This window comes from Aquarana catesbeiana, linkage group LG01 (assembly GCF_042186555.1).
Source record: "Aquarana catesbeiana isolate 2022-GZ linkage group LG01, ASM4218655v1, whole genome shotgun sequence".
NCBI classification, from domain to species: domain Eukaryota; kingdom Metazoa; phylum Chordata; class Amphibia; order Anura; family Ranidae; genus Aquarana; species Aquarana catesbeiana.
This window is the reverse complement of record NC_133324.1, coordinates 906,220,526-906,237,848: the sequence shown is the minus strand read 5'-3', so window position 1 is coordinate 906,237,848 and position 17,323 is coordinate 906,220,526. Positions and strand designations below refer to the sequence as shown.

Genomic DNA, 17,323 nt, shown 5'->3' with positions numbered 1-17,323 from the left:
GTCAGAGGCTGCAGACATAGTACAGGAGATGGTCAGAGGCTGCAGACATAGTACAGGAGATGGTCAGAGACTGCAGACATAGTTCAGGAGATGGTCAGAGACTGCAGACATAGTACAGGAGATGGTCAGAGACTGCAGACATAGTACAGGAGATGGTCAGAGACTGCAGATATAGTACAGGAGATGGTCAGAGACTGCAGACATAGTACAGGAGATGGTCAGAGACTGCAGACATAGTACAGGAGATGGTCAGAGACTGCAGACATGATACAAGAGATGGTCAGAGACTGCAGACATGATACAAGAGATGGTCAGAGACTGCAGACATGATACAAGAGATGGTCAGAGACTGCAGACATAGTACAGGAGATGGTCAGAGACTGCAGACATAGTACAGGAGATGGTCAGAGACTGCAGACATAGTACAGGAAATGGTCAGAGACTGCAGACTTAGTACAGGAAATGGTCAGAGACTGCAGACATAGTACAGGAAATGGTCAGAGACTGCAGACATGATACAGGAGATGGTCTGGGATTGCAGACATGATACAGGAGATGGTCTGGGATTGCAGACACATTAGAGGAGATGGTCAGAGACTGCAGACTAAGGATGAGCTCCGGCATGTTTGCAAGGCCCATGGGCAGAGCCGGCCAGGAAGTTGGCACTGTGCTGTGCTAATCACAGGCAGTGAGACATTTCCCGATCTCTGCAGCTGCGCACTGTGATTAGCGCAGCGCCGGCTTCCTGGCGGGCTCTGCACATGGGCTGTGCGAACACACCGGAGCTCATCCTTACTGCAGACATGATACAGGGGATGGTCAGAGACTGCAGACATGATACAAGAGAAGGTCAGAGACTGCAGACATGATACAAGAGATGGTCAGAGACTGCAGACATGATACAAGAGATGGTCAGAGACTGCAGACATGATACAAGAGATGGTCAGAGACTGCAGACATGATACAGGAGATGGTCAGAGACTGCAGACATGATACAGGAGATGGTCAGAGACTGCAGACATGATACAGGAGATGGTCAGAGAATGTGGACACATTAGAGGAGATGGTCAGAGACTGCAAACTAAGGATGAGCTCCGGCGTGTTTGCACAGCCCATGTGCAGAGCCCGCCAGGAAGTCGGCATTGCGCTGTGCTAATCGCAGGCAGTGAGACATTTCCCGATCTCTGCAGCCGCACACTGTGATTAGCGCAGCGCCGACTTTCTGGCGGGCTCTGCACATGGGCTGTGCGAACACACCGGAGCTCATCCTTAATGCAGATATGATACAGGGGATGGTCAGAGACTGCAGACATAGTACAGGAGATGGGCAGGGAATGCATGTATGGCTGAACTCAGTGTAAAAGCATATAGTAGGGCTGCGCCACTCTACTTAAACCAGCTCTTCAAAATCAAGTTAGTAATCCTCCTTTTAAAGTACAACTAAGTGCCAGAAGACAGAAACATATCCAATTTCCAAAATTCTAATTGTCTTACAATGAACTGGTCAGGATTAGTGGAGAACTTTAAACAGTTAATGAGTCTGTGAAGCTTCCAGCCTGAATCAGCAGTAAATCATCCAAAAAAAACATCAAACTGTGCAGAACACACAGAGCTCTGGCTAAATAGCTGAGCTGAAATAGTTAACAGATAGCCATGTGTGACCTGTCACTGGACACAGAATGCTGGCTGGCTGCAGCATCTCCCAGAGATCTTATCAGTGTGCAGATTAGGAAGCTAAAACAAAAGGAGTACAGAGCCAGACAGGAGGGAGGGGAGGCTGATAGTAACCTGCACACTGCCGGAAGGCAGAGATTTCTGGATGACACCGGCCAGCATTACATCTGACATTGCTCTTGTTTCCATTCAGCCAGAGCTCTTGTGTGCTGCAGGATTCGTTTGGCTGTGGCTGTGACCATACCTTCCTCTATCTCCTCAGCTCAGCTTCAGGTACTGTGTGTATCTCCCTCCCGACGGCCCCATTCATCCCTGATCCAGCACCTGGGCACATTTAAATGTGGCGGGCTGGAGAGGGAGGGGGGGTTACACTGTCTGCTGCACGATGGTTCCTCGCTCCTCCCCCCCTCCCTGCTACATATTTCCTCAGCCAGCCCCGCCTCCTGATCACAGCACAGCCGCTTCTCTCTCAGCTGTTCTTAAAAAAAAAAAAAAAAAAAAGTTACAGAGCTCCCAGCTGACAGCGGCCTCAGAGCAGGCAGCCTACCGGGATATTTCCCGCTATCCCGATAGGCCAGTCCGGTCCTGAACTTAGACCAGATTCAAAGTCAGCTTACCTTGAGAAACTGTTTCTCACTCAAATAACCGTGTGTAAAAAAAGTGAAAAGTACAGCAAACATTTAAATAAGTTAAAAAAGTATCCATAGCAAGAAAGGACCTAACGTGTTTCACTCTAAAAAGAGCTTCATCCGATGTGCAGTATGTAGTGGAAATCCAAAAATATATGTGTCACCATATGGCAAAAGAACAATGGTGCCCAATAAACATGTGTCTCCTTTTTATAGACAAGATGGCCGCTAGGCCCTCCCCCTGGGTGTGTGCGTGATGGTGTCATGACATCATGATGTTGCCATGCCCACGTAAGCACATTAAATAGAGGTATTGCCATCTTGTGGAGAAAAAAGAGAATGCATTAAAAACTAAATGGGAAAAAAGGCAGACTATGTCACAGCTGCCTGGAGTTTGCATGTTGTCCCTGTGCCTGCACGGGTTTCCTCTGGGTACGCTGGTTTCCTCCCCCACTCCAAAAGACATGCTGGTAGGGTAATTGGCTCTTGTCTAAATTGGCCCTAGTAGGTGAATGTATGAATGTGAGTTAGGGACCTTAGATTGTAAGCTCCTTAACCTCCCTGACGGTATTCCCGAGTGAGGCTCGGGGTTAAATTTCAGCACCATTAGCGGTAACCCTGAGCCACACTCGGGATTACATCTCAGGATCCTGGTGCGGTGTACTTACCTTGTCCCCAGGATCCTGTGATGTCCCCCCGCGGTGTCTGCGGGCTCCGTCCTCTGCCCGAAGCCTCTCTGTGTCAGGCTCCATTCCCTGTGAGCGTCGCGACGCACGGGGGCGGCAAATTAAAAAAAAAGTAAAAATCATAAGACATACAGTCCTGTAATCTTACAGATTACAGGACTGTATGAAATCATTTCACATACCTTTTGTAACCCAGTGCTTTGCCCAATGCCAAGCATGCAGTTTTATATTATATATACTGTTCTTTCTGCTGGAAACTTGAGATTGTCCATAGCAACCAAAAAGTGTCCCTTTAGGTCAAAAGTGGCTTTAGACCAGCTAGAAAACAGCGATCATAAATTAGAACACTTGCAGAATTGAGCGATAGTGAATCGTGGGGAAATTTATTTTATTATTATTATATTATTATTTTTTTAAATTATTTATATTTATTTACTATATTATAATTTATGATTTTGTGTTTCAAACTTTATCATACCCGGGATATCTACTAGACTCTTGTTTGGACAGACTTAAGTGTGTTATTTCTAAGAATTACAGGCCTACAACATAAAACGCCAAATTTCCATGCAAAATAATTGTACCGCTTTCAGCACCTAAAATCCAAAATAATCATACCGCCAGGGAGGTTAAGGGCAGGGACTGATGTGACTGTACAATGTTTATGTAAAGCGCTGCATAAATTGTTAATGCTATATAAGTACCTGAAAGGCCTGACCTGGCATGGAGACAGTCGCCTGATCCCTGAGCTCCGTCCGCCACAGGAGAAAGCAGCCTTAAACCAGAGGTAAAACCCCACTGCTTGCACACAAAATTATGGGGACAGCCTCCCGGACCTCTTCGGCATCACGTTCGAGATCCCCGAGAGATCTGGCCGGGGCACAGGGGCAGAACATCCCGGAGATGTTCCGGACGGGCAGAGGTAACATGGCGCCTTCCCGCCAAGCGCCGACTCACTCCTCGCAACCTCCCTCGCAGCCGCAAACCCCGTCCGCTCTGCCGCCACAACCCCTGGCACCACACGGAGGGGAAGGGGGGATTGAACTCCGGCCCCATCCACCCTTAAATATGCAGGACCTCCGCTCCATAGCGGACGACATAAAAGAAACGCTGTCCGCAGCCATTTCGGACCTGAGGCTTGAGATCCGCTCATTGAATGATAGGGTACATGTGGTGGAGAGGGAGGTAGAAAAGCAGGAATCCATCTTACAATGTGTCACCGAGGATTCTGTTATGTCCCTACCCCCACCCTTTTCATAAATACTTTGGACAATGATCCTTCTGAGCATACTCTCTCATATTCTACTCCAGTGATATAGACTTCTAGCCACCACCCTCAGAATGCCCTTTCCAAGAACCCATTGCAGAGAACCCGGTCACTTAGTGGGTCTGCAGCTCAACCCACACCACGCGTCAGATTCATGTTCCCGCTCATTAACCATTATCTTAACTCAGCCCATTCACAGTGATGATCCCTTTAGGGGTTGATAAGGTCAGGGATTTAATTTTCTCACTTAATATGATGACTACATGTAAATCTGTTTTGAATGTAACTTTTTGGCTGTTAAACTCTGCTTTTGTTTTCTTGTAACTGTATTGCCATGGTGTTGAAGCTTGTGTTCGTAGCCCAGGTGACTCCTGTTGTTGTTTACCCTTGCCCTGTGTGGGGGGGTTGTGCTAATGCTATTGTTTGTATAAAAGGCCTTGGAAAGAAGTAAAGAGCAGCAGTCCATTATGCTGAGAACTGTGATACAGACATACCTGACTCCGTGTCATCTTTCTTATAGAAGCAATAATTTGGCAAAGCAATATAAACTTAAGCAACCTATTTAACAGTTGCATTTAACATTTTGGCGCCCAAACAGGGACTCACCGATGATACTACAAGAGGTGGATGAGCTACGCTGACGGAACCAAAAGACAGGCACTCCGGGAATCACAGATCAAAAAAAAAACCTGCGCAGGTAAGAAAAAGCTTTATTTTTCTTATATTCTGTGCTCCCCTGATTTGTGCCTATCCGTTCTGTCAGTTATGGTTCTCCTGGTTTTAAAACACCAGCCTCTGTAGTGGTGAGTCTAGAATTACTGCATATTTTCGTTTATATTGCTGGAATTATTTGTTTGTTTTTGTTATCTGTGTTTGTCTTGTCTGTCTTGTTGAGAAAGTGAATGAGCCTTGTCAAGGATGGTATGAGTTAGAAGGGGATTGCCGAACTAAGCAACGGAATGCGCCTTACCTCACACGATTGGGAACCTGAGGGCTTGTGAGCTTGGGGGTCTGACGCTTATGCTTAACCTCACATCTAACTCATAAACCATAGACGGGTTGAGAGTATAAGCCCTGTCTGCTCCATAAAGCAGGGATAAGAGTGTATGAGAGGGATTCCCAGATACGAGGGGGGAATAAGGTCTCAACAAAGTCCCGAGATCTAGTCGGATACCTGGCCACTTAAAGGAATGCTTGTATATGTTGTAGCCGCGTTTTTGTATATGTTGTAGCCGCATTCTGGTTTGTTATTGGGCTAGCATATAAAGTAATTATTTATTTTTGGGCTAGCATATAAAGTAATTTGGTTTCAGAAATCTCATTCCGGAGAGGTTTCTAGAATTCTAGCACCCTAGGAGGAAGGCAACGAGGAACTAGTGTAACTTAGCTGGTTTGCTATAGGGCTAGCATATAAAGTAATTATTCATTCTTGTATATGTTGTAGCCGCATTATATTGTACACTAAGTGTCCCACACGCTACCTAGGCAGGACTGTTAGAATGGGCCAGAGGAACACAAAACCCCGTCAGGGAATTGTAGCACATTACACAGTGCCACAGATAATTAAAAACATCTGTGGAGAAGATGAAGCACGGGACTTAAAGGATGTCCTTTGTAAATTTAAGGGTGAAAGGAGCAGCGGGTTTAGACCCGGATGTATGGAGTGAAATAGTGAAAAAAAAAAAAAAAAAGTGAAATAAAAAGGGACAGACAAGGAGAGGTGTTAGAGAAGCAATGGATGAGTCAGGTTCAATGCTTAATTAAGGTTTCAAATAGAGAAAAAGAAGGGGGGTGGAAGTATAATCCAGACTGTGATGGTTGGGATATGAAAGACAGAAGAACAAAAAATGTTGAAATTTTAAATAATCTTAGTTCAACCATCCCACCCTCATATACTGACATAGAACGTAAACCACACAAGATATATCCTGTACTTAAGGATAGAGAATGTTTTTTTTTTTTTCAGGTTTGTGGAGTATAAGAATTTCATTCAGAAACTGTAGCTCCCGTACGCACTGATACATGCATTATAGTAAAGCCAGCTGCTTTCTGTAGATTTGTGACACAGTTAATGAATACACATGAAGCGACCTGGCAAGATGGGGAGGATCTATGCAGACATAAAATGACTCTGACCGTGTTTTAACCAGTTTATGACAGAAATAGGTCCACACAGACCTGCAGGACAAGTTGATGGGGATGGCAATTTAGAGTCAGACATATAGACTCAAGGGCCCCTTTTATTGCTAGATTAGAAGCTTTGTCAGGCAAAACAACAAGAGGGGGGGTCAATATCACCCATGAAACAAATGCCAGAACAGACTGTATCAGACTTTTACTTATCTATAGAAAGTATGATGGCAGATGAGGGAATGGATTTAGAGCTGCCAGTCACGATCTGAGCCTTCAATAGACAGTTTATGGAAGGATTAATTCCACAGATAAGTGAAAGACTGAAAGCTTGCACACCACCCTTAATTTGTTGCGATATTTGGCAGAAAAAGGTTGCAAGGTTAATAAGAAAAAGTTACAAGTGTGTCAGGAAAAAGTTATCTTTTTGGGACATTGTATATCACAGGGTACGAGACATCTCACTGAGGAGAGGGTTCAAGTGATAAAGGGAATGTTACCCCCACGGAATTTTAAACAATTGCGTATGTTTTTAGGTATCGTGTCATATTGTAGACAGTGGATACCACATGCTAGCGCTTTGATGCAGCCATTATACGATTGTTTGAAAATTGTACCGTATATGCTTACAGAAGTAGCTTATGAGTCGTTTATCATTTTAGATTATACTAAGATATTTAATCTGTACATTGCTGAGATCACTGGACACGCCACAGGTGTTCTGACACAGGCACATGTGAAACAAAGACCAATCGCTTACTTTTCAGCAGCATTAGATCCAGTATCTAGAGGTTCACCGTCCTGTTTACGGGCGGTAGCTGCAGTGTCAATTATCATAGATAAGTCATCAGAGATTGTTCTAGACAATCCAGTCGTAGTGCATACCACACATGACATACATGCAATCTTGTCTCAGGTACAGCCCAAACACATTTCAATGGCTAGGCAATTAAGATTACAGTGTACTTTACTCTTACCTCCAAATGTTACTTTTCAGCGCTGTACAACCTTAAATTTGGCCACCTTTTTGCCTCTTCAGTCACCAGATTTGGCAAGGGGGAATGATAGTGCTAATAGTACTAGTGAGAAAGGAAATGAGGTACCTGACACTCTTTTGTTTAAACAAGTAGATGAACACGATTGTTTTCAGCTCATGGAACAGGAGACAATGGGATTCCCACACGTTACAGATACACCGATTTTAAACGCTGAGCACACTTTGTACATAGATGGCAGTAGGTTTGCTGATGACAAGGGTAAATATCACACAGGGTATGCCGTAGTGACTGATACGCAGGTAATTGAAGCACAGGCCTTACCAGCCCACATGTCAGCACAGGAAGCAGAATTAAAAGCTTTAGAACAAGCCCTAGAATACTTAAAAGAACGAGAAGGGAATATTTACACTGACTCTGCCTACGCTTATGGTGTAGTGCATGATTATGGCCATATATGGAAGGCTAGAGGTTATCTGACAGCAGCAGGTACACCTGTAAAACATGGAGAAGGGATTAAGAGAGTCCTGAACAATCTTCAAAAGGTTAAACGAGTGGCCATTATGAAGATAGCGGCACACACGAGCGCAAAAACAATTGAGGCAAAAGGAAATGCATTTGCAGATTTGACTGCAAAACAGGCAGCTCTAGGGGAAGGAAGCCCTGAGACCTTAGCAGCGGTAGACGTGAGTATCCCAGAACCAACATGGCAGCAGCTGAGTAAATTACAGGAGCAAGCAGGGGAGAGCGAGAAAAATAAGTGGGTCAGGATGGGAGCAGCACCAGACCTTGACAATGTATGGAGGGAAGGAGGCAAAATATGCCTACCTGCCTCTCTGTACCCAGCAATGGCAGCGGCAGTTCACCTACCCACACACGTCAGTTCCAATTCCATGTATAGGATTGTGAACCAAGGATGGCTCGCCCCTGGATTCAGTAGCACTACAAGAAACTACTGTGCAGCCTGCCAAATCTGTCTCCTGAATAACCCAGGACAGAGAGTAAAAACCCCACGAAAACACCAGGTCCGGGCCCAATACCCCTTCCAGAGACTGCAGATTGATTACATACAAATGCCTAAGAGCGGCCCCTTTGAATTTGTCCTCGTGTGTATCGATTTATTCTCAGGTTGACCTGAAAGTTATCCAGTAAAAACAGCTACAGCAAAAGCCACAGCTAAGAAACTGATCACTGAGTTAATACCTAGGTTTGGTCTTCCTGAAACCATAGAATCAGATAGGGGGACACACTTTACAGGAGAAATCATGCAGAATGTGATGACCATGTTAGGGGTTCAACAAAGTTTTCACACCCCTTACCACCCACAGAGTTCAGGATCAGTGGAGAGAGTAAATGGGACAATAAAGTTAAAAATACAAAAAGCCATGCAAGAGTTAAACAAGCCTTGGCCAGAATGCCTGCCTTTGGCTTTGTTCTCTATAAGGTACACTCCAACAGGAAAGACAGGATTATCCCCATATGAGATACTTTTTGGTAATGCGCCTAGATTAGGTCTATACTTTCCACAGAGTATGCAATTGCAATGTGACAGTTTGACTGCATATGTAATACAATTACAACAACGTCTAACTAAGATCCACAAAAGTGGGTATTCTTCTCTTCCAGACCCTAATTCAATAGCAGGTACACATACTCTGCTACCAGGGGATTATGTATATGTAAAGAAACACACCAGAAAGACATTGGAGCCAGGGTTTGAAGGTCCTTATCAAGTGCTTCTGACCACAGCCACTTCAGTAAAGCTGGAAGGAAAACCTACCTGGATACACGCATCACATTGCAAGAAACAACCCGAGAAAACAACATGATGAAATATCTACTTACATATTTTCTGTTGAAAATTGTTGTTTTACAAATACATGCATGGACTCCTGGTATTAATGTACTTGAGGTAGAAGAAACAATGACTTTTGAATGGAGTATAGATGATCCTAAAGTAGCAAATGATTCAGGATATGAGATGAATAAGTAAGGTTTGAAGCATACCGGGTAGCAGATGTAATGGAGATGTGTAAAATAGTGGTTATGCCATTAGTAATTAATGACGAGTTTTGGTATCCAGAAATATATGGGAAATATGTAGATAAAGGAAACAGAACCCATGATTTAACTCTATGTGAAGGAACTAATAAGGGAATGGTATGTGGCAGAAGTTCCCCAGTATATGAACCTTGCTTGTTAAAATACCAAACTAGCATATGCAAAATGCAAAGAACACAGATAAATGTGAACAATAGATTCATAGAAATAGGACCCCAGCATATTTGTATCATTACTAATGATAACCGCACCATGTCAGCATTAAATAAATCGGCGCCGTTTGCAGGATGTATAAAAAAGATTAAAATATTACAATGGGGTAATGACACCTATCTTTTTGAACCAGACGCCGATAAGATATTCTCTTCAGTCTATGAGGTACATAATCTCACTGACACTACACCCTTTATAATTTCTTTAGAACCACTAAAACAGGTTTTGGAACAATCAGAGTTGTTAAGACAACACATAGAAACACTAGAACATACCCTACAGAATAACCTCGTATCCGCGATTATTGACAAAGGTAGACTAGTACATCTTTCCTCACAGATACAACAGGATACTGCACCACATTGGTGGGATATATTTAGTGGAATGTCTTCTACAGCAACCAATACCTTTCACTGGTTGTTAAGTCCAATGGTAATTATTATTCTAATATTAATATCACTTACAATCACAAATATATGTGTATACAGGAAAATAAATAGGAAAATTAAGAGAATAGACAGGGTATACTGATAAATGTGTATTGACATCACCCTACTCCTATAAAACTCCTCTTCTTGAATTTTAAGATGTTGGTAATACCTAGGGGGATGGGTTCTACCCCTCTGACAACCCGCGGTCAGGGAAAGGACTCTGGGGAAAAACTGACTAGAACTTATTCATGAGGACCCAGGGGGAGGGAGAGGATGATGTCAAAGGGGGAAATTGATAAGGTCAGGGATTTAATTTTCTCACTTAATATGATGACTACATGTAAATCTGTTTTGAATGTAACTTTTTGGCTGTTAAACTCTGCTTTTGTTTTCTTGTAACTGTATTGCCATGGTGTTGAAGCTTGTGTTCGTAGCCCAGGTGACTCCTGTTGTTGTTTACCCTTGCCCTGTGTGGGGGGGTTGTGCTAATGCTATTGTTTGTATAAAAGGCCTTGGAAAGAAGTAAAGAGCAGCAGTCCATTATGCTGAGAACTGTGATACAGACATACCTGACTCCGTGTCATCTTTCTTATAGAAGCAATAATTTGGCAAAGCAATATAAACTTAAGCAACCTATTTAACAGTTGCATTTAACAGGGTGAATGGAACCGGGTTTAGCCTTTGACAATCTTGATGTGACCTTTGCACCTTTTCTGACTCCAACTTATGGAAACATCCTCACATCTCCAATCTAATGCTTTTGCTTTGGGAATTTTTAGTAACTTGGAACTGCATTCTCTTTCACAACGCATGGAATAGACATGCTAACCGCCTTCAGCGAGTTGGCTAAAAATGGAAACTACCTACATGTTATTTGTTTGTAACTATATTGATTGAGATGTATGTTACAAATGCTTTGTAAATCTGTAAAACTCAATAAAATCTTATTGAAAAAAAAAAAAAAGTAAAAAAGCAAAAAAAAAAAAAAAAAAAAATATAAGTACCTGAAAATAAAATAAATAATAGTTGCATTCTCTGTAATAAATGAAATTAAGGAGAGTGGGACCGCCTTATTATGACAATGTAAGGTGTGTAAATTTGGAGATGCATATGCAAAATAGGGGAATATGGAAGGATTAGAACCCTAGCAGGGTATGTTTTTACTCTGGGTCTATGCCCCACTGGGTTGATTTCCCTTCACTTCCTGTTCTGGAGACCCAACGTCAAATAAGAGGAAATGTTCCCAAAGTGAAGGGAATTCCCATCTTGAACAATTGTCACTGGAACATTTCCCTCCATTGGAAGATTGACCCTCAACTGTTCCTCTAGTGACACAATTTTGGATTTCCCCTCACTGTCTCTCTCTGTGACAATGGTCACAGTACAAATAGAGAGGGTGAATCTCCTCAGAGAAGAAACAGAAAGAGGGTCTAACCCTCTCCCACCATATCCAAACTGAAAAAAAAATGTGTTACCTTTACATACATACTTTGCATGTGAATCATAATGAAAATAATAATTAAATGAAAAAGGAGAATAAGGAGTTAATAAGAATGACTATAGTAAATTAAGGGTTAATAAAGGGTTAAACGGAGAAAAAAAAAAAATTTACTTGACAAGGTTGCTTTAAACTGACTTAATTTGCGGACCGAAGTTCATCCCTTTGATCTGTAAATGAATAAACAGAAAGATACACTGTTTCTTTTTATCTGTCTCTTTCAGCGCTGAGCAATGTTATTGATAAACATTGTCGGCTGCTTTTTTTGATAGCTGTGAGCAGAGAACGGCTCTGCACTTTTTACATGAATCATGGAAATGCTGGATTAAGATGGAGTGGGGGGGTCGAATCGAGATTACAATCTATTAACAATTAATCGTGCAGCTCTATGAGTTGTCTTACTTTACGTTATCAGATCCCTGTAAGGATTTATTTCAGTTTTGTCTTAGGTACACTGTAAAGCCGGTATTTTTAGGTAACGCACAATGTATAATAGACAGCAGATCAACACTCATTTTTATTTGGCGCTTTAAACATTTTGTGAATTATTGGGCAGTGATTAACAGCAGCATTTTCCTGTATTTAAAACTTTTACAACAGCACTATGAATACACAGTATGTGTCAATGGCTTGTTCTGGGGAGCGCTTCATTAGCACCCCCAGAACTATGACCAAACTGTCACAGACAACTCACTTTCAACAACTGACAGGAGCTGGTAGGTGGGGTTCCCTATGACATCAGCACTGTGCAGCCAATCACAGTGCACAAGATGGTGAGCTTTGCCCCACTGGCTCCGGGCATCATAGCCTATTTTTTTTTTTTAAGTATTTATATATTAATTTTCAATATATAGTTTTAGGGGCACTTTACGAAGTATCATTAAATATACACTGAGTTTATAAACCATACGACCAAACTTTGGACAACATAGTAGCAAAACAGTAACTTGTCCCACAGACCCCCAAATGGAGGAGAAAGTCATAAAATAACATAGCAAAATTGCTTTAGGTGGACCACACCGGCCCCAAACTATTTACTCTTCAATCTTAAAAAACAGAGCAAACATCCAACAGCCTTACAAACCCAAACACACACATACACACTCATTCACCACTCATTCACCACTCATTCACCACTCAAACCACACCACCACCCGCTCCCTCACCATTAAACAGGAGAATCAGGAAGCCTACAACATGGCATTTAGCCAACCACGGACACAGTGGTATGGATAGATAGATAGTTAGATAGATCACTAACTAGAGGGTGCTACACTTTATTTCTTCATTTTGAATTGGAGTAAGGGAGGGTTATAACCCCTGTAATTTTTTGCCATCTGTGTCCCATTGGGGAAATATATATCTTGACTTCCTCTGTCATAACTCAAAAACAGGAAGTGAGAAGAAATCCATCCACAGTAAGGGAATCCCTGGTTGTCACCGGAACTAGTGTCCCCATTGGAAGGTTTTCCCTCTATTCCTGTTCTTGGATCAACCCACAATGTAGGTTTTTCTTTCACTTTCTCTCTCTCTGATAATGGCAAACAGGACAAATACAGAGGGTGAATCACTCTAACAGGGGCACAGACAGCAATAAAAAATGGCAGGTGTTCTAATCCCTCTCCATTCTTTCCAAAACTAAGAAGGTGGGGGTGGGGGCTCCCAATGATGTCAGCATTGTGCAGCCAATCACAGTGCAACAAGATGGTGAGCTACAGTATATGTGTTCTTGGCTCCAGAAGCAATTTAAAACAACTGGAGTAAAAGTGTTAAAGGATAACTAAACCCAATAACAAAAATTGAATATATTGCAGATTGCAGTCCTTAGATGTGTTGGCTGCATTGGTTTTCTTTTTTTTTTAAGGCTAAAAACATGTTCAGCAAATACAGAAAATACCTGTTTGTTGATCTTGCCAGAAATGTTGTTTAATTGTCACTTCCTGTGAGCTGTACAGAATATTTATCTTCCTAGATATCTTCTGTAAACTACCAATCCCCGCCCCCCGATCAAGGGATATGAACATAATTGTCACCCATATCAGGAGAGCTGCCTAAGGTGACCACCATGACTCCCTCCATAGATATAGTTGGTGGCGTGATGTAGGGATTAACAGGTAAAAATAAAGCAAAAAACAAACTTGAAAAAAGAAAATGAATGCAGTCACCACGCCAAGAACTAGTGAGCTGCAACATAATACATTTTTAGTTTTGGGTTTAGATAAACTTTATCCTATGGGGTGCTGTAATTCTGCTCAGGGTGAGTTTTTAGAGAGTCCTTTAGGATGTCAGTCACTGACAGTGGTGGTGGAGCCGGGAGGAAATGTACTCAAACACAGCATGGACCTGAGTGGGAGTCCTTATCTCCTACTTCTAACTCCCATCATCTGCTTACCAAGCTTTACTTTTCTTTTTATGAAACTTTCTTGTAAAATAATATAAACTGATAACAACATAGAATGGTCTCTTTATTATTAAAACTTTGATATTAATTGGAAGAAATACATAATTGAATTGATCTGGAGTGCAAGGTTTTATTCTGCTGGGCTTCACTGAGCTGAAAAAAAAATCTGTATCTCCCGTCTCTGGCAGGTGAAAGCCGACCACAAAATTTGTATGTTTCCATCTCCCCGGTATTTGCATACACAGTGTGTGGGGGGAACACCTCCCCTGTCACTCTCTCTATATATCTCATTGTACAGGAGACGTCTTCTAGTTTGGATCTGACCCTCCAGAAACATCAAGATGCTTTCTCCCAGTTATCTGCTGGCTGTCATCTTCATTTCTATTCAGGGTGAGAGATGAGGATCCTTCCATCATCCTCTGCACATACATCTATACATTGTACAATAAATAAACACATCAGGATTGATAGGAAATCAATAATCAATATGTCTCTTCCCATCCTTAGGATCCTGTGGACAGTATGTGATGACTCAGACTCCGGATTCTATCTCTGTGTCCCCGGGACAGACAGTCACCATCACATGTACATCCAGTAGCAGCTTAACTAGTGGAGACAAGAACTGGTTAGCCTGGTACCAACAGACACTCCACAAACCTCCAAAGCTTCTTATAAATTGGGCCAGCACTCGGCAATCTGGGATCCCGGACAGGTTCAGTGGTTCTGGATCTGGAACTGAATACAAATTAACTATCAATGGAGCAACTGCAGAAGATGAAGGAAGATATTACTGTCAGCAGACAGGGTGGAATCCTTGCACACAGTGATACAGAGCCGTACAAAAACCTCCTTCCTCTTTTCTCAGGTGATATGAAGATAGCTGTGAAGAAACCTAATTGAGAAGTAAAATGTTTTTATTGATAACAAGCAAAATGACATGTGAAAAATGTTTCTGCCCGTAGATATCTATGATAACTTTATAACCTCCAGGCTCCTGCTATAGAGGACACAGAGACCATCCACCACCATTTTTAGGATCTACAAATTATATTAATGTACAGTCTACTAAGAGGTGTTGTTTAAAGGGTAACTACTTTTGTGGGGAAAAAAAACTAGCAAATAAAAAAAAAGTGTATATCCACTTCAGCTCCAGAAGGTTTACCCCCCTTGACCAGGCCATTTTTTGCGATACAGCACTATGTTACTTTCCTGACAGACTCCATGGCAGCAACGTGTGGGTTAAGTCCTGCCTCTACTCCATAGGACACTACTCCCATAAATCTTTGCTCCCTGCCCCTGGCCGTGTTCTTTTTTTGTCCTCCTCCGCAAAGACCTAGTGGTGGTCTTTCTACCTTAAGATGTTTGATCCCCACGATCAAGGTTGGCCGAGCTGCGACTTCGGATGGGATAGTCGCATTACTCCGCTAAGCCCTAGCTATTAGCAGGGTATGGAGTGGGGCGTTGGAAGAGGCGATGGAAGAAGCCGGTTTCCTGGCCACTGGCAGGCAAGGCTGCGCATGGGTCGGATAGCCAGCTATTAGCAGGTGACCCCTTATTGCCCCTGGGAAGTCCGGTGTTTTCATCCTACCTTCGGCCTTGATGATCGTGTCAGGAGTGGTGAGATTTTTCTGTTTGGTCATGGCAGCAGTTTTTGTCTAATGCTCGTTTTTCCCCTCTCTGTTTGTCAATTTCCTTTCCGTTTTTCTTTCAAATACTTGTTTGTATACTGACATGGCGCCTGGTTCTTCCTGCGTTCCAGCTGCTGTTCTTCTGTGTTCAGCCGTACTGCGCATGCGTGTGCACTAGCGTATGCTCGGCGCGTCAGTGACGTCACGGGGGCGCCCTATTTAAACAGGGCAAATAGCCTGCAGGGAACACTTGCAGGCTATTATAGTGTCTTCCCCGTGCCCCCAGTAAGTTAGCTACTGGTAAGTAGCTTTATATACAGGTGGGCAGGCACTCCCTGTCTCATTACTAAAATTTTCATAATCTTACAGCCCGGATGGATATTACCGGAGATATGGATTCCCCACCGCCTGCCTGTGGTACCAGGACGGGTTACCTTCCCTGAGGGTCCAGTGGTTGGGGGGGTGGGGGGTAATTCCACAAGGTGAATGTTTCTCTAACTATTCTGTTTTCTGTGATTCTCTGTCTTTTTGCTTTAGCCCTTCTAGGACAGAACAGCGTCGCAGCTCGCACAAAGGAAGTGACTCTTCCAAATCGCATCACCGGCAATCCTCTTCCAAATCTAAACACTACGGTTCCTCCTCAAAATCAGGACACTGTAGCGAGGAACGCTCTCACTCCTCAGTGGCTCACTCCAGTCACTTATCCAGTGTCTGCTGGGGATGCAGAATACAAGTTCCTGCGGGTAAATCGTTGTGTGATCCCTGCTTCGTCAAGGCATCCAAGGAGAGAGGGGATACGGACCAGCAACTTAAAACCCTAGTTGAGAGGGTTGTTAAAGAATCGCTTAAAGGTATTGAAGCGGTCTGGTCTGACGTTCCTCAGGCAGAGCCATCATGTTCCCCAGTGAGGGAAACTCAATTGCAGGACACCTGGGAGTCCTCTTTACCTAGCCACCCTTCAATTGCCATCTCTGACAGTGACTCGGACGAAGATAATCCCTGTGTGGGATTTGACTTCACTCTGCTGCCTCCCTTGGTCAAGGCCATTAGAGAAACCTTAAATTGGGAGGATCCGGTGGCTGTTCCTCCCAAACAGAGGAAATTCTCCAAACAGCTAAAGAAGGAACGGGTTAACTTTCCATTCTTTACCGAATTGGGCGAGATCATCACAGATAAATGGAGCAAGGTGGAGAAGAAAAACTTCATGCTTACTAAAGTTTCAAAGCTCTATCCCTTCAAGGAGGAAGAAGTGAAGCATTTGGAATCAGCTCCATTGGTGGATGCAGCCGTGATGAGGCTGGTTAAACATGTGACACTTCCCTTGGAGGACACAGTGTCCTTTAAGGACGTCTTGGACAGATGGATTGATGCTGATCTGAGGAGAGTGTACCTTACAGCAGGCATGGCTTGCAAACCAGCCTTAGCTTTGGCAGCTTTGTCCAAAGCTATGGAAGTGTGGACGGATAATGTTCAGGATACGCTAAGGAATATCTCAGATGACGTGCGAAGAGCTCACCTATTCAGGAGTTGAGGCTAGCATCAGCCTTTCTAGGGGAGGCCTCGATTCATATCATTCGCCTTGCAGCCCAGGTAATGCTTTCGTCGGTCACCGCCAAGCGGGCTCTTTGGCTCCGTCCCTAGCTAGCTGACCCAGCTTCTAAGCAGGTTTGGTGCCGAATTCCCTATGGGGGTCTTCTCTATTCGGCAACA

The 17,323-nt window shown here is 43.2% G+C and overlaps 1 gene segment (V, D, J or C); it reads left to right on the top strand.

Annotated features, from left to right (window-relative positions):
- Nucleotides 1-14,283: 14,283 nt before the first annotated feature.
- LOC141125607 (immunoglobulin kappa variable 4-1-like) lies at nt 14,284-14,827 on the top strand. The segment is given in 2 exon segments: nt 14,284-14,375; nt 14,493-14,827. Coding segments are annotated over 2 exon segments (369 nt in total).
- Nucleotides 14,828-17,323: the final 2,496 nt, after the last annotated feature.